At 35.1% G+C, this 18,740-nt stretch overlaps 1 protein-coding gene across 2 annotated transcripts in view; it reads left to right on the top strand.

Moving 5' to 3' along the window:
- The window catches only part of LAMA1_2 (Laminin subunit alpha-1), a 78,846-nt gene that overhangs the window by 26,001 nt on the left and 34,105 nt on the right, over positions 1 to 18,740 (top strand). The window contains exons 7-12 of one of the 2 annotated variants that reach the window (XM_051217296.1): positions 1,317 to 1,411; positions 2,243 to 2,573; positions 7,787 to 7,909; positions 11,025 to 11,202; positions 12,487 to 12,656; positions 15,736 to 15,967. In XM_051217296.1, the coding sequence (XP_051064679.1) occupies positions 1,317 to 1,411; positions 2,243 to 2,573; positions 7,787 to 7,909; positions 11,025 to 11,202; positions 12,487 to 12,656; positions 15,736 to 15,967 (1,129 nt within the window). The remainder of the gene's footprint in view (positions 1 to 1,316; positions 1,412 to 2,242; positions 2,574 to 7,786; positions 7,910 to 11,024; positions 11,203 to 12,486; positions 12,657 to 15,735; positions 15,968 to 18,740) is intronic. The other variant, XM_051217295.1, reaches the window with a different exon arrangement.

Here is an 18,740-nt window from a genome sequence, read left to right as displayed (position 1 = left end):
TTGATAGATTCTATGCTATATTAAAAGATCAGTACTTCAATTTCTATCCTTCCTTATTGAGAAGGAAATAAAAAGCGTTCTGTATAATAAACTATAATAGGCTACTAGTACTTCATGGTTAGCTTTTATTTAACGAGTTAGTTTTCTACGGGATAGGGTCGATAACCCCATGCCCAACTCTCTTCCTTTACCCCGGCTTGGGACCGGCAGTAACTCTAGAAGAGCTACACACCATATATTGTGTTATTTAATTACATTACATATACGGTCAATAAATAATCCGGTTTTTCAACTGAGAACCAGGTTAAATATTGATGAATGAACTTAAAACTGGAATGAATTTTACACTGGAATACAGCCTTTTATATTTAGATTGTATTCGAATATATCTGTCTTCACTCCTTGACATGTCTCAGGTCATTTTGATGGGATGTAAAGATGCTTCTTCATAGTTCTATTTGTTAATAATGTACTACTTATTTTGTGAATTACTGGGATATTATTTAAAGAAAAATACTTTTGTTCTTGTTTTTCTACTCTCCGATTTTTCACAAAACATTCACTGAACATGTCGCTATTCACGATTTATGTGTATTTTTCGGTGTTAGGATTCACCAATTATTTTATTAATGATGCACTCTTATTTACTGCACTGCATGTTGACAATTTTCACGAGCCATAGCTTTTGCTACAGTATATCAAGGGTGATAATTTATGTTTAAAGATTTATACTACTTAAAACAAATTAAGTAACAAAGTGGTGAATTATTTAATTACATCTCTAGATTAATATCAGAAGGAGTTTTTGTGGATATTATAGTAATTTTAATAGTTCAAATCATGAGTCAATTGAAACTAGACCGCCATGGAAAACCTGGAAGCATTGGAATGCCGTTTTGTCCTATCGTGTGCTGTCCAGTGTTTCTAGGTTTGCATAATGATCTTAACTATTGTAATTACTGCAATCTCCACAAAACCCCTTCTGATACTAACATGAAATAGTTTAATGTGTACTGTTAATCCTTGTTCTATATCATCCACTCTTACAAAATAATATAACTCAATTAAAAAATCTCATTTGATGGTGTTAATAAGATCTTTAAACTCACAGTGATTACAAACACTTCTAACAATCTTATCATTTTGCAAATGTCATTTACTAAGTGCACTTATTGTTTTATTACATCACTAATCAAACCTTTAGCGCTATAACTTCTGCATTAAACTCATATATATATTTACTTCAATACATTTTTACTTCTCATTCATTTTATATTTGTGACTATGTTCTTCATTTCACTATGATCATTTTTAAGGATTGTACTGAAAATGCTGAAAATACTGCATGGTTTGATCAATATCCAGATTCATATTGGGAAATTGGTAATATTGGTACAATAATTGAACAACAGTACGTTATTTAAATAAAACTGTATAAGATATATGTATATGTATCTATTCATATTTAACGTACATTCTCTTTCAAGTGTATATTCAATTAAAGTGACTTAGTATCAGAAGGGGTTTGTGGAGATTTTAGAAATTTCACAGATTGAAATTATGAGTCGATTGAAGCTAGATTACCATGGAAAACCTGGAAGCACTGGACGGCCGTTTCGTCCTAGTATGGGACTCCTTCAATTGATACATGATTTCAATCTGTGAAATTTCTAAAATCTCCACAAAACCCCTTCTGATAATAATCATCTGCTCATTAGTGACTGACTTCAAGAGATACTCCTGGAGTTCTAGTGAGAAACCGTTACCAGTGGAGTACAACCAGGTCTGTTATGAGATAGGAACTCACTGAAGACAATGGTATACGGTGGCACAACATCGTGGATTGATTGAATGCCGGTTCAATACTCTGTTGGTTAAGCGCTCGCGCGCCAGACTGATAGGTCCTGGATCCGAATCTCGCGGGGTGCGGGATCGTGGATGCGCACTGCTGAGGAGTCCCACAATAGGACAAAACGGCCATACAGTACTTCCGGATTTTCCATTGTGCTCTAGCTTCAATTGATTCATGATTTCAATCTGTAAAGTGACTTAGCTTTATTTATGTGTATTCACAACCCCGCGAGCGGGATTCGAACCCAAGGCCTTTCGCGCAGTGCTTCCAGGTTTTCAATGGTGGTCTAACATCATAATGACGGCATAATCATTCATATATATATAATTTTTACTTAACTTTCTTTCTTTTTTCTTTTTCTTTTTTTCTTTCTTTTTTCTTAAATCAAAGAAATACACCATTTGAATTTACTATTGGATTTCGAGCACAATTAGCTAATACTGCTATCAATGGTGAACATTTAACATTATCTAATTTAGATGAAATTAATGAAGATGTATATAGTTTATTAGTTACATTTAATTTTGGTCCAGATGATGGTAATATTTATGTGATATTATCAAATAATCAAATATTTATATATGCTGATAAAAAAAATCTATTATGGTCTAGTCCATTAATTACAATAACAGATACAACATGGCATCGTTTACAATTAATATTTCATTCACCAATTTCAATCAAAGAACAAAATGGTCCTGATGTAGAACATGGATTACAAGTATTAGTTGTTTTTTTTCACTTCTTTCTTGTTATTGTCGTTGTCGTCGTTGCTGTTATTGTTATCATCATCATCATCCTCATCTCTATCGTAATTCATAGTGTTATGACTTTAAGTTGGGTCGATTTTTACCCTGTGCTAATTATTGTGTCTTTGACTGGAAAATTAGAGAGCAGCGTACTTATCGATCGATTACAGGTACACGTAAACACGAACGGACGGCCTAGAGTCTCGATTGGTTTGCGCTTCCCTGTCTAGCCCAGTCAATTGAGTCCAGAACACAAGTCACAACCTCTGAGATATGAATCATTATATTTCAAACATACTTTGTTTATATACCAATCAAGCATACCACATCGTACCATAAAATAGAAAACAACATTTTGTACAATATTCAACAAGTGAACAGATATCGACCAATAGGAAATGTCCATTTAAAATCCAAGGACACCATTGGACTTAACATGATAATTATTGGTCTATTCCTCCGCATCCACAACACATAGCTGAATAGCATTTTTGTTCTATAATCAAACTACGTTATTTATACTATAATGGTAAGTAGAAGGTAAGTTGGAGGCGATTACCACTTCCCGTTCGCCCACATCAAGGAAGGGTTCTTTTGGAGGTACCTGAAAAGGAAATTGCATTCTTGGTGGTCTTAATGACCTGAGAGCGTGACCGCAGTGCCCAAGGGACAACTGCTTGAGGTCGGTCACACACGACCTTTTATGGGTCATTTTTGTGTTAGCTCCGTACTTGTTGAGACCTTACCGCCGGAGACGGATATCCGTGGGATAAGGCGAGGTGTGCAGTTTTACGGTCGACCTTTTCTAACCCCATTCCTCCCTGTGGTGGGGTAGTATCGCTATTATGCTGGTTTTCTGAAGGAAACACCTTGCTACCGTCACACCTCTGTACAGTCAGTAGTACGACTTCGGCCTCAAACCTTGGGTTTGCTGCCTTTAGTGTTACCGCTCTTCAACCGACCTGTCTGGCACGGTAGGACTGTTTCAGCCACTATAACTTGGTTGGTTCATCACGATAGGCAAACCCGGTCGCCACGTCAAGGTAGCAACAACGCGCAATCCTGACTAGTGTTAGAGACGGCTGGAAGAAAGTTAGTGGCGGTTAAACCAAAACGTGGCATCAGTCATTGAAGTCACTAACTTCTAGTCTGAGCCATGTTGGTAGATGCAGACTACTTGGTTGGGATCCGCATGACTATCGTAACCAATGTTTAGAGACTCTGGGTGATATGGCTCAGGATGGATCACAATGGCGTAGGTGTATACACTTTTTGTTTTCCCTTAAACTGTGAGATTAAAATTACTTTATATCTTCCTTTCTACGAACTAATTCTTTCTATCTCTATATGCAATCCTTCCCTTATATATTACCACCACTGAATTAAATACTTTTATGAATTCGATGTTCATCTTGTTGTGTTAGTGAGGTATGGCAACTTGGACCGACACATATATGTGCGTGGTCCTACGTTGTAGCTGACCGACCGAAGTAGAAGTATTTCAAAGATAATTAGATCGTATCAACCAACACCAAGGTCAGGATTTTCAATACAAATGTCAAGACAGTTCTACTATATGGGGCAGAAACCTGGAGAACTACGAAAGCCATCATCCAGAAAATACGGGTGTTTATTAACAATTGTCTACGCAAAATACTTCAGATCCATTGGCCGGACACTATTAGCAACAACGTACTGTGGGAGAGAACAAACCAGATCCCAGTGGAGGAAGAAATCAGGAAGAAGCGCTGGAAGTGGATAGGACACACATTGAGGAAAGCACCCAACTGTGTTACAAGACAAGCCCTCACATGGAATCCTGAAGGTCAAAGGAAAAGAGGAAGACCAAAGAACACATTACGCCGAGAAATGGAGATAGACATGAGAAAAATGAACAAGAATTGGATGGAACTAGAAAAGAAGGCCCAGGACAGAGTGGGTTGGAGAATGCTGGTCGGTGGCCTATGCTCCATTGGGAGTAACAGGCGTAAGTAAGTAAGTTCTTTGCATTACCAAAGCAATAGCCATACATCTGAAAAAACTAGAATTGTGTGCGCAAAATAGATTGGTGCAACCTCTTCTTCTAACATGGTCTTAATGTCCAATAATTTTTTTCTCTTTCTCTTTCTTCATTCTCTTTTTTTTGGTTTTCCTTTTTCCTCATACTCCTTTCCCTTTACAGGCGTCTGCTTTCCTTTCCATCTTTTACCCCCCAACTGGTTTATTTTTGTTTCTACGATCCTCCTGATTACAATTTGTTACATCCTTGATCTGTTCACCCACTTTGTGAAGAGGATTATTTGTCTTATCTAGATTAAGACCTTGACGTGATAGGTTGACTAGCTTAACCTTGAGGCTAATATGCATGAGTTCGAAGTGGGATAGAGAGAAGAATACTATTCTATCACCTGATTGGTTGACAAGCACGCAAATGAGAGAAGACAAGTTAACTGGAACACTACATGATTTATTTCCAATTCCGATCTGATTCCCTATTTCAGATCAATGTGGAAATGATACATGAATAAATAGGTTGACTAATCCCCCGACCACAACGTACAACAATTAGGAAAATATAATCATGTCCAAAACCGGAGATTAGCGTAGAAAATAGAATACAAATGATAACGTTTAAATTACAATAGCTTTGGAACAAAAAAGATCATGGCAATGAATCATACATCAAACGAAAGCTTATGTTCTGTAGAATAGCCTAGAAACAAAAATATGTTTTACAAGTTTTGAATGAAATGAAATAACATCCCCTGAAAATAACTTTCGTAGTTTGTCGTAGCTTCGTGTTTCTCTGTTCACATCACATTTCATCTTAAATTCAACAATTTATCTTATCATGCTGAACCACCCTTTCTCAATGATAATTTCCCTATCTATCTATTGATGAATATATAAGTCATGAACAATCAAACGATTATTAAACTTTCCTTGTTCACAATTGATTGATCACTGGGTGGTGATCAATCTCATGCTTGTCTAGTCCTTAATAGTGCAGATCGAATGCTATCGATCATGTTGCAATGTGGCCACCAGTCTAGGTGACTCGACACTGCGGGCACTATGTATGCACTATGCATTCGATCTGCACTATTAAGGACTAGACAAGCATGAGATTGATCACCACCCAGTGATCAATCAATTGTGATTACATCTCAGTCCTACAGGAGGTTAGTCACGGCTCGGATAGCTCAGTGGTAACGTCTCTGACTGTGAAGCTGGGTGACACGAGGTCCAATCCGCCAGGGAGCACCAGTTCCCTCAAGATTACAGGTACACCTTGCTGACGAGTGCCAAGTAGCACGAAACCCGGGTCCAGGGTTTCCTGTTGACTACCTCCGACCACCATCTACTTTCCTTGTTCTGTAGAAAAATTTTTTAAATACTTTCGTTTATTTAACCTCACTGTCACCGTGTCTAACAGAAGTTTATTATTATCCTGGAAAAAATAAGTATCCGTATCTACAATTGTACAGTTTTGAAAATGAATTCGCCATAAAAAGGGAGAACTCTTCACTGAACTAATCTTTCTTATTTAATGTCTTAATGTGTGTATTCCATTTGTGATGTGGATTGTTTTAGTGAATGTTGGAATATTCGGGAAAATATACCAATAATTATCATGTTAAGTCTAATAGTGTCCTTAGACTTTAAATGAACACTTCCCATTGATCAGTATTTATTCCACTTGTTAAATATTGTCCAAATGTTGTTTTCTATTTTATGGTACGATGTGGTCTGCTTGGTTGGTATATAAACAGAGTATGTCTGAAATATAATGATTCATATCTCAGAGGCTGAGGCTTACATTCTGGACTCAACTGGTTGGGTTAGACAGGGAAGCAGGGCCAATCGGGACTCTAGGTCGTTCGTACATGTTTTACGTGTCATTGATCCGATCGATAATACGCTGCGCATCAAATCTGCAGTCACACGTTACAACAGTGAATATTGATTACTCTGAGAAATCAACAACAAAAAATCATGTTAATAAACTGTGGATAAGAAGTCCTTAACAGAGTTAGACAGTTATTCAATTGTTGTGTCTTTCTTCAGTGATAATATACTTGATTTCATTTAGTGTTGTATTTCCTATCTAAACACATCAAATACTTTAATGTCAGCTAATTTTGAAACATTCAACAATTGTTATACACTATAAAAAGTTTCTATACTTCTACCAGAGTTCAACAGAAACTGAAGTAATGCCTGAAACTTTACTCTTGATACTAAATTCATTAAAGAAATCCGAGGTTATTTTTAGACGAGAACCAACTAGAAACTATTCTAAACTACTACTAAGTATTTTCATCAACCGATTTAGTCTAGCAAAAAGAAACAAAAACAGAAAGGCATCAGCTTCTAGGATTCACTGGACGTTGTCAAATTGTTATACTATTCATTAATATTTGGTATGTAGATATTTGAGATCAGTTAGCTATATATCTAACCATCTTGATTCTCAGCTAGTTTTATAAGATTAGACCACCCCCTAGTATAATGATGATAATAATTGGTAAGCCCAATGAAGAGTCCCACTACACACTTAAGATATACGTGGAACCAAAGTTGAAAAAACAATGATTTTATCTACGGAACAGTTCTATGATAATGGAATATACATAGATTGGTTAAAAACCTTAACTCGTGAGGTAGCTGCGGCGAATAATGTGTCTATATTTATGGAAAAAGAAAGGCTTTTTAAATAATAACAATAATATAAAGATAAAAACGCAACATACAATAGCGTATATCACAGTTTATAATGGGGTCTAGTTATGAACAACAATTTATCAACAATCAAAATGGGAACTAAGAGCACACAGACATGGAACACAGTTAAGTTTAAATAAGGATTTAACAGATGTAAAACGCTGGGAGTAACATTGACGACGTTTGAGAGAAACTAATTATCATAATAAATTTGGTAAATATCATTAGTTTATGTAAATACTTGACAACTTAGGTTACATCATACGTCTAAAAATTATTAGAAATAGAATTGTTTACTGAATAATAATAAGTAGTATAAAACACAATACACAAAAATCAGTTGAACAACAAAAGAATAAGGAAAGAGAAGATAAATGAATTTAACAGTAATAATAACTTACATTATGTAATTCATTTGATCATGTTTTGACTTATTCTCTTGTTCATTATTCTTTGACAGTTGTTATTTGATCATCGTCATTTTTGGCTTCCACCCATTGAAATATATAATTTACCATCGGTTGTATATATTGGAGGATTACCAAGGGTACTGAATTTACAATTACAAGCAAATGGGCAACCTGTAAGTCGATTTGTCCAATTAAAGAGATAATTATATTTTTGATAAGATTTTTATACTATTTACTAATATTAAGTAGTATATTTTTCAGTAACCTTAAATTTCATATCGATACAAATTATGAAGGAACTATTTTTACTTTACTTATTTATCATTTTTTCAAATTGTATATCTTTATATTCATGAATAAAGAACGCAGTTTTCGTATACAAATAAAGAAAAGGCTTGTGTCAATTTAATGGGTTTGCAATGGCGCAGGTGAAGGTCCTCACTTTGTGTTCTCGCAAATTTTAATCTTCTGAATTCTTCATGTCCTTTTCTTTTTCCTCTTTCCAAATTTATGTCATTGGATTATACTCCTTGAATAACATCTTTAAACCCTAATATTTCCAATTACTGCTTATAATCTTACTAGTTCTACCACTATGGGATTTGAATGGACAACTGGATCTCTGTGCTAATGTGGTATGGCAACTCGAACTGATGTACGTACGTACGAAGTTCTACGCTGATTGATTATTTAAGCTAGAGTTATGAGAAAATGTGACTATTTTTTGGCTGTGAATTATCTAATTACCTTTGACTCATAGTTATCTATATACTCTCCATGATCACAAGTGTGACTTATCTAAGATTATCAAGTGTAAATACTACAATAAAAATGGAATCAGTGTCTTCACCTTTAAACACCATTACAAAATTGTATACTGGAATTTTTTTGTATTAAAAAGTTATAGAGACGGTTACTGTTCTACCTGAAGTTTGTGCTGATGATGTTGTTCAGAAGAACATTGAAAGCTCCATGACCAAACCATCTAGCTCAGAGAACAAAACTCGATCAAAAAGGTTACAGTAAACCTAAAATTAGAAAATAACTTAATCCTTAATTTAATGTATCTCTAAATTGATGTTTAATAGGTAGTTACATTCACTTCAAACTAATTAAATAATTTACTTATTAAAAAGACAGCTGACTACTATCAATAATGGATTGGTTATTTGACTACCTATTAGATTGATTGAAATGCGATCAAAGTTTTGGATTGAAAATTCCAGTCAGTTGTTTTCTTATGTGTATTTATAAGTAGTCAGTTATCTAAAGTAAAACGAGAATTGAAATGTTAAAAAACATATGGTAATATAACATTGTGTATGCTATGTTTGAAGCGATTACGAGTTCATCTAGTCTGAGAACGGGACTAAGACTCTGTGATCAATGACCAATAAGCTAGCTATTCTGATGCGTCCCAGGCCCCATTTAACTAGAGAGAGTAGTCCAAGTTCAAAACGGGGAAATATATTTCATAAGTAGCCAGAAGCACGAGCGTTACAATATAGCATACTAAAAGATACAACGAACGAATAGCGTCCAAGATTCTCCCAAGTGGGAAATACAATAGGAAAGTGAAAATAGGCGCTTTTGGCGTGAAAATAAAAAAATTCAAAATCTTAAAATGAAATTACAAAAATAGGGATCTAACATCCCCAACAGTGTATAATTCATATTTATTGATTAACTCTCAATTTTAGCTAACTCTAATAGTATAATCTAATAGATTTAAGTAATCAGGACTCAGTAACCAAGTGGATAACACGGTAACGTTTGAAGTTAAACGGTATCGAGTTCAAGCCTCAGAGGAAATCTCAACTTAGAGGCGCAGCTACATCTCGCCGACGAGTCCCCAAATAGGACGAAACACGCATCAAACTAGATTCCACTGCCAACCACTATATGCTTGTCTTATGATACATTGACAAATGATGTTTCCTAATGAATTATCAATTAGATTGAAACATGACATAATGAGCTAAGAATGAGTTTAACTAAGCAATTCTAAATCAAGATGATATAAATTATGAAGATAAATGATATAAAATCAATTCATATTGATAGTATCAGTTCTTTAATAACTGTAGATCCTTTAATCCTTCAAAGTGCCAATTACTTACTTTCGTACTTACGCCTGTTACTCCTTGTTAAGTTTGTTTTACATTGTTCCTACTCATTCCTTTCCTACTCTTTTGTATGTTGGTTTATACTACTTATTTATATTCAGTAAGTAGTTGTATGCCCAACAATTTTCACAATTATGTTGTAACTCAGGTTGTAGTGTAACATTCTGAAATGTTCACATATATCTTTAGCGTTTATTTTACTTATCGTTGTATTTATCATTATAATCACTGTGATTTAATTACTGTAATGGTTATCCACAGTTTTATGCATTTGTTTAAACGCAACAGTTTCCATATTGTTTGCTCTTGGTTCGAGTTTCGGTTGTTCATAAACTGTTATCAAATTTAGACACAGCTATCGGCTGTCTTTGGACTATCGTATGTTGCAATCATTCTTTATGTTACTCTTACAAGAAGCCTTTGTCATTTTCATTCTTGAACGACGCGTTAAAACGCCTAGACACCTCACAAGTTGAGGTTTGTAACTAAATTTTGTGTATTATTTAATAAAGAACCGCTTTTGTAGACAAATCGTTGTTTTGGAACTTCGATTTTGCGCGTATCTCAATCGGGGTTACTTGGACGGTTCGATAGAATTAACACTCCTAATGGAGCAGAGGCCGCCAATTATCATGAAAGTATTTCACTGATTAATTAGCATCATTTGTGGAACTTATTGAATTTGCTAACAGCTTCTATTCTGAACAGGGATTATCTAGGAGATCATTGAAGATGAAGACCACCAGATACATGTTCAATCTTGTCGTAATTGTTTAATAAAGTATGCCTATAATTATTTCACAATATTGCAAACAATATACTATACAATTATCGAGTTAAATTTCAGTGATTTTCATATTACAACAGTTGAATTCGCGAACCAATCTAAGCTAGTCTATCATCAAAAACCTGAAAGTACTGAAGGTCGTTTCGTTCTAGTCTGGGACTATTCAGCAGTGCTCATTCACGATCCTGTACACTTAATCTCTAGACCACTGAGTTGGCATCCAACGGTATTAATGTCTGACTTCTCATATCTACAAACCATTGCAACTTTCACTCAATTTACTGATAAATCGATTGATTATTTTCAAAAGTTTAGAAATACTCATAATAGAACTTCATTTATTTTACTTTATTATGTATTTCTTATCTTAAATAGTCAAATATTTATGGTTTATTCGGATGTGTTGATGAATTAACAATGAATAATGTTGGTATGTCTTTAAGAACTAGCAATCGTCCAGTTTGTTATGATTGTTTCAGTTTAAATCCAACAATTGTTCATATTCCAGAAAATATTGATGAATATTTAAAGTATAGTTTAATAAAATTACATAGTAAGTTAATAATTGTTTTAGTTATTAACTTTAAACTACTTTTATCATTGACAGTAGTATATATTTGTATTGCTATTTTCTAGGAATATTTTCAGATTTATGTGATAGATCAACTACTGAGATTCATGTGGTCAGTGTGACTGTAATTTATGGACGACTTTTGAACGACCCTAAAGTGATCTTAAGAATATCCACCTACTGACTAGGGCTAAATGAGAGTTTTAAACCTGTATGAAAGATAAGGATTGTGATTTACAGTTGATGATTACGAATTGGGTTTAGATTTAGTGTTTTGATGAATACGAACTGATTGGTTTATCCATAAATTATAGTTTCACCATGTGGTCTTGTTAACTATGGGTGGAAGAATTTAGAGAAATATAGGAGCTGGTGTGCATTTAGTGTGGTAACATTCAAGTTGTATTTCTTTTTTGTTTATATTTATGATCAAATATTCATTTTGGTGGAGTTTTGTTCTCTGAGCTGGATGGTTTGGTCATGGAGCTTTCATCGTTCTTCTGAACGACATCGTCAGCACAAACTTCAGATAGAAGTGAAGTGTTTGAATTCCTCCATATGTGTCTCAAAGCTTGAAAGCTCCACGACCAAACCATCCAGCTCAGAGAACAAAACTCCACCAAAATCATCCACCTGAGCTACAAATCTTCTCCACCATCTCGAGATCAAATATTCATCTTCAGAATTTTCTGTAGAATAGTCTTAAGACTTAATGATTAGTACACTTGACATTTAGTCACAGAAGTCATTTAGTGCTGAATAAAGTATATAGCTTTAAGTTAATTGAATCAATTTGTATTTGAAAGATTGACAACTACATGAAGTACGCACCGATGTTGTTGTGAATGATAGTGAAAGTTGTCGAAACATATCGTAAGATTATGTCAGCTCAATCATATTTGATATGTAACCTGTGGCAATGGATGATGATAACCAAAACAAAATCAAAACAAAGAAGTGAACAATAACAGGCTTAAGGTCAACAAGAACCAATCAAGATTGAGGTCTACAAGACAAGATGTAAACCATATATAGAGAAATTTGAACACTTCACTTCAACCGGAGGTTTGTGTTGATGATGTCGTGACTAAATCATCCAGATCATAGAACAAAACTACACCAAAATGATAGTTACCATTTAATTGAAGTTAATTCAACCAGTTACCTTAGTGAATACAAATAACATTAAATAAACATGAATCACTAACTAATCCTCTACTATTCATATCTTCTATCAATTTTATTCTTTGATATTTTCTTTTACAGTACCAGATATGTTGACTCAACCAGGACATGATAAGTTAACATTTGATTTTAGTTTCTTTTATGATCGTAATACTATAAAACAAGCTAGTTTATTCGTATTAACATTTGGTGGAACAATTGATTTACCAACTGAAGAAATTCATTTATGGTTATTCCTTTCAAATAATGAAGTAAGTTCTAGTTCTAGTTTCATTCCCTAATCTGATGTCTATAGTTTGTAATTTCATTCCTGTGTATATATTTATAACCTGAATATTTTACATTATTGGTATACTATTATTGAATCAGATAGATTTTGTGGATATTATAGTAATTTCAATGGTTAAGATCATGAGTCAGTTAAAGCTAGACCATCATGGAAAAGCCGGAGGCACTGAACGGCCGTTTCGTCCTATTGTGGGACTCCTCGGTAGTGCACATCCACGACCTCACCCCCTGCTAGATTTGAACCCAAGACCTACTGGTTTCGTGCGAGAGCACTTAAATACTAGACAATTGAGCCGGTATCCAATGGTGTTAATGTTTAACTTCAACTAATCCATGAAATTGAGCAACACATCCACCATTGTCTTCAGTGAGATAATATCTCACAACAGACCTGGTTGAACTCCACTGATCGCTGCCTCTCACTAGAACTCAAGGATATACCTCTTGAAACCAGTCACTAGTGAGCATATGTTGATTAATATCAGATGGGCTTTGTGGATATTATAGTAATTTCAATGGTTAAGATCATGAATCCTTGGTTTGTCTTTGGTTTTGCCTATTACTGTTAATACTTGCTTACCTACTTACTTACTGACACCTGTTACTCTCAATGGAGGAGAATAGGCCGCCAACCAGTATTCTCCAATCCACTCTGTCTTGTGGCTTCCTTTCTAATCCTATCCAATTTTTATTCATTCTTCTCATGTATGTCTCCATTTCTTTGGTCTTTCTCTCCTCCTTTGGCCCTGAGGATTCCATGTGAGGGCTTGCCTTGTGATTCAACTGGGTGCTTTCCTCAATATGTGCCCTATTCACTTCCAGTGCTTCTTCCTGGTTTGTTCTCTTCCACAATAGGTTGTTGCTGATGGTGTCTGACCAACGGATCTGAAGTATTTTACATAGACAATTGTTAGTAAACTTTTGTATCTTCTGAATGATGGTTTTGGTAGTTCTTCAAGTTTCTGCTCCATACAATAGAACTGTCTTGATATTTTTATTGAAAACTCTGACAAATAGAGGTTTGCTTTATTTGTGATTGTGATAGACTATGCACATTGTGGACTCGTTAGCTTAATGTGCATTTATCTCAGTGGTGATATTCACACAAGGATTCAAATCTAGTACCCAATCGATCAGTATGGAGAAGTCTTAAAACAGAAAACCGAAGCTTTATAGGTATTAGCAATGGCATAATTCAGTGTCTGAAACCTAATCCTAATCCTAAAGACTATAGAAAAATATGATGTTAACTATGTTGTTTTCATAACCAGACTTAAGATTTGTAGCACACTGAATAACTAAAAGCTACAGCGAACAAGTCGCTTATAATTTTTACAGCTATTTTTATTAGATATGAGCTTATGAAAGATAATCCTGGTAGATTATCCTCTTTTTGAAGTTCAACAAGGATAATTCTAGAAGTTGAGTTCACAGTGGACTGAGTTTTTCACAAATAATGAAAGTTAATTCACTAGGTGAGCAAGTGTATCAATACTCGTTAATATGATTCAAGACAAAAGTTTACTGTAAACATATTCTATAAATCCAAGATCCATTGAAGAAAACAACATACAAACATCAGTTGAATAGGATATTTTTCTGAAACATTTTGACAGTCTGTTTTTGTAAGATTCCCTTCATATTATCCTTTTCTGAAATTCATGTTCCTATTCAGTCACTCCACCTGGAGTCCCTCTGGGGGCTACTGCCGGTCCCAAGCCCGGATAAAGGAGGAGAGTCGGGCATAGGGTTAGCGACCCCATCCCGTAGAAAACTAACTCGCTAAAAAAAACGCTAACCAGAAAAAAATTATTCAAACCTTTTAAACTCTGTCTTGGGAGTCAGAAGGTCTTCATTTAGAAGAACTATGACGCCTCATGATGAAATCCGAATTCCTTCGGAAGTTACGAGGCCGATGCCCCTTCTGACAACCAGAGCAACCATTTATTTAGGTCACAATTGATTGATCACTGGGTGGTGATCAATGTCATGCTTGTCTAATCCTTATTAGTGCAGATCGAATGCTATCGATCAGTGGTAACGTCTCTGACTGTGAAGCTAGGTGACACAAGATCGAATCCGCCAGGAAGCACCAGTTCTTTCAAGATTACAGGTACACCTTGCTGACGAGTGCCAAGTAGCACGAAACCTGGGTCCAGGGTTTCCTGTTGACTGCCTCTAACTACCATCTAAATTTATTTAGGTACATGGAATGTTTGAACAAGAGTTGGATAGAACTAGAAAAGAAGGCCCAGGACAGAGTGGGTTGGAGAATGCTAGTCGGCGGCCTATGCTCCATTAGGAGTAACAGGTGAAAAGTGAAAAAGAGAGAAAAAATTCAGTCACACCCTTAAAATACTAATGTAGTGAACAAGAATACGAATGAAGACAATTGAATGTATTTGAGTACAAGATTACAGAGCATGTCAATCAAATCTGAGAACCATATAGGAAATCGTTAATTTGCAAAATATCAATTCATGATCTCAAACTTGACCATTTCTGTCGTAAACATCAATCTATTATCTCAGATTTCATTGTTCATGCATTTTCATACCAATTGTGCTGCTGTTCTGGTTCTTTCCTTATCAATCTTCTACTGAAATACATTCTATGCGTGATCATCATTATATACTACTTATGTGAATATAAGTAACTCACATCATACTAGATAAACATCAAATTGATCAATATTAAGTGATTGATCATTTAAAAAGAACTCACTCATACAAGATGTCAATAAGTAACCTGAATAGTTTAATAATGACATATCACCGTCTATAACTAACTGATTCAAGTTTCAATTCCATAATAAACATTCATTCCTTAAAGATTACAGATATTCCTTGCTTATTAATGTCAACCAATATGAAATCGACATTAAATAGAGTTTACTGTTAACCATCTTACATCATTCTCATTGTACTTTATATCATGGTTCTTTCGTTGTGTGTTTTTTTTTGGTGGTTTCAAACTGATTTGATACTCCTTTTTCTTGTTCTCAAATTTTTTATTGTGTTCATTTATTCTATTTTATTAAAGGTTAAAATGGGTTATATCACAGAATCTAATAATGAATTAGAATTAAATCATGAAGTGAATTTGGCTAATATTGGACATAATCAAAATATATGGCATTATATTAAATTAGATATAAATTTCATTAATCGTAATTTATTATTTCAATTAAAATCTCAAACATCTATTAGTGATACATTAGCACCATTTATAAAAGCTAATCGACTAATATCAATACATCTTGGACGTAATACAAGTAAGTTATTGATTAGTCATTGATTTACTTATTTACTTATTTACTTAAGCCTGTTACTCCTTGTGGACGGGCATAGACTGCCCACTAGCACTCTCCATCCAACTTATATGTATATACCCGTATAGGGGTTGTGGAGATTATTAAGTTTTTGATTGAGATCATGAACCGATTGATGTTAGACCATCACAATTGAAAACCTGTAAGCACTGGACGGCCGTTTCGTCCTATTGTGGGACTCCTCAGCAGTGCGCATCCATGATCCTGCACCCCGAGAGATTCGAACCCAGGACCTATAGGTCTCGCCCCAGGCGCTTAACCATTAGACCACTAAGCCGACCGGCATCTAATGGTGTTAAAATGTCTAACTTCAACCAATCCACGAAATTGCGCGATCAACTTCCGTTGTACTGAGGTAGATACCTGTCTCTACCCGACAAGGATTAGCTCCACTGGTCACGGCTTCTTACTAGAACTCCGAGAATTCCTTCACGAAGCTTGTCGGGTAGAGACAGGTATCTACCTCAGTACAACGGAAGTTGGTCGCGCAATTTCGTGGATTGGTTGATGTTAGACACTATCACCATTGGATACCGGCTCGGCTTAGTGGTCTAATGGTTAAGCGCGTTCCGCGTTCGCGCGAGCGAGACCGAAGGCCCTGGGTTCGAACCCCTTTCGCGGGATCGTGGGTGCGCACTGCTGAGGAGTCCCAAATGGAAACGGCAAGTCCAGTGCTTCCAGATTTTCAATTGTGGTGGTCTAACATCAATCGGTTCATAATCTCAATCAAAAACTTATATGTATATATATATATGTCTAGATAGTTGAGCTTTGTTATTGCAAAGACCTTAGTGATTCCACTTCAACTGTGATTGTTTCAAATAGAAATCTTACTAATATTTATACTATTGCTATAAGTGAACAAAATGGATTTTCATATTGTTAATGTTAATCATTTGTTTTTGGTAGAAAAAGAAATGTATATAGAATATGAATCGTTGAGATTATGGGTTCATTGAAGGTAGACCACCATAGAAAACCTAGAAGCACTGAACGGTCGTTTTGTCTTATTGTAAGACTCTTTAGCAGTTAAGTGAGGTCAGTCAGTCAGCTACAACATAGGATCATGTACATATTTGCATAGGTTCAAGTTGTCATACCTCATTAACACAACAAGGTGAACATCAAATTCATAGTAGTTACTTCAATGACAGTAACACATAAAGAAGGATAATAATACAGAAAGAAAGAATTAGTTCATATTCTGTATAAGGGAGGATGGAGAGTGTATACACCGACAACATTGTGATCGATTCTGAGTCATGTCACCCATTGTCTCCAACCACTGGTTATGATAGTCACACGGATACCAAACTGATAATTCTTTATTACTTGATATAATAATTTTGGTTTCATTGACTGTAGACCTTTCATTCATTCATTCATTCATTCATTTGAAGTGTATTATTAAACTGTACTTTTGTTTTTCAAATAAATCACATAGCAATAAATAAGTTTGATAAGACTTTTGGTTATAGACAGATATTTTTTTAAAAAAAGAACCAGACAACTGTGACAACGGACCACCGGTGAACTCGAGGAAGCTGTAAGAGGCTCAGAAGGAGCCGAAAACATCCCATCCCCGTCGCCAATTGTTATGACTTTAAGTTACACGTTACACGTTACAACAACAACATAATGAACACCTTATTTTTGATATTGTAGTTTCTGTCTCTTAGAAAATACGAATCGAAGATATGACTAACCACCTACTACCTCAGAAGAGTGAAAATTCTTACAACCATTGAAATTGATAAGTCTTCCTAATTGAATGCTAGATTTGGTTCTTAAGCTCTTCGAGTAACCCCTAGGCTAGATCAACACAGCGACTTCAATACGAGAGAAAAGGTGCGAAATATGTACGAAACACCTTACTCTAAAGGTTTCGCTTGTGCAGAGAAAGTCTCGGGTTTTTATAGTATTTAAGATGTCTTTGGGTTTCCCGAAAATTCTGGAATGCTACTAAACATAATAGCAGCATAAGTAATCAGTCAATCAAAAACTCGACATGTGACTTTTCACTTTCTTGTTGTTTCTGGCAAAACTTCTAGTGAACACTGATTAGATAAGATGCTTCTCAGTATTTTCAGAGACTTTCTTGACTTTTTTTCGAGGAGTTTTCTGGATCTTCCGAACAGAAATACCTGTGAACTGATGAGTCGGAGTCTATTTATTCACATATACAACTTTTGTTAAGTTTAGAATAATCCTCATTCATTATTACCAGTGATCTTAGTGTTATTGCTGACAAGATTGATGTTTTGCTGGTACGAAACCGTTGTCTACATCACTTCTCTAATGACTATCTTTCTTTTATGAGACAACTAAATCTATTTCATATTTTACCTGTTTACTAAATTATCACCCCATAAAGAATAAAAGTCATGATTTATAGGTTTCATCTTTAAACCATCAAATTATTATTCAATGATTTATATTTATAAACAAAATAGATTGAACAGACTTCAGAAATCTCTCATCTGATGCTATAACTTGTGACCACCGATTAATGTGCAATAACTTGTCGATCGGATCAAAGACGCGTAAAAGACGTGCGAACAGCCTAGAGTCGTGATTGGCCCTGCTTCCCGCCTAGTCCAGCCAGTTATGTTCAGAACACCAGTCTCAGCGTCTGCAATATGAATCATTATATTCCAAACATATTGGGTTTATGCACCAATCAAACAGACCACAACGTACCAATAAAATAGGAAAC

The sequence above is a fragment of the Schistosoma haematobium genome, chromosome 5, assembly GCF_000699445.3.
Source record: "Schistosoma haematobium chromosome 5, whole genome shotgun sequence".
NCBI lineage: Eukaryota > Metazoa > Platyhelminthes > Trematoda > Strigeidida > Schistosomatidae > Schistosoma > Schistosoma haematobium.
This window is presented reverse-complemented; position numbering and strand designations above follow the sequence as displayed.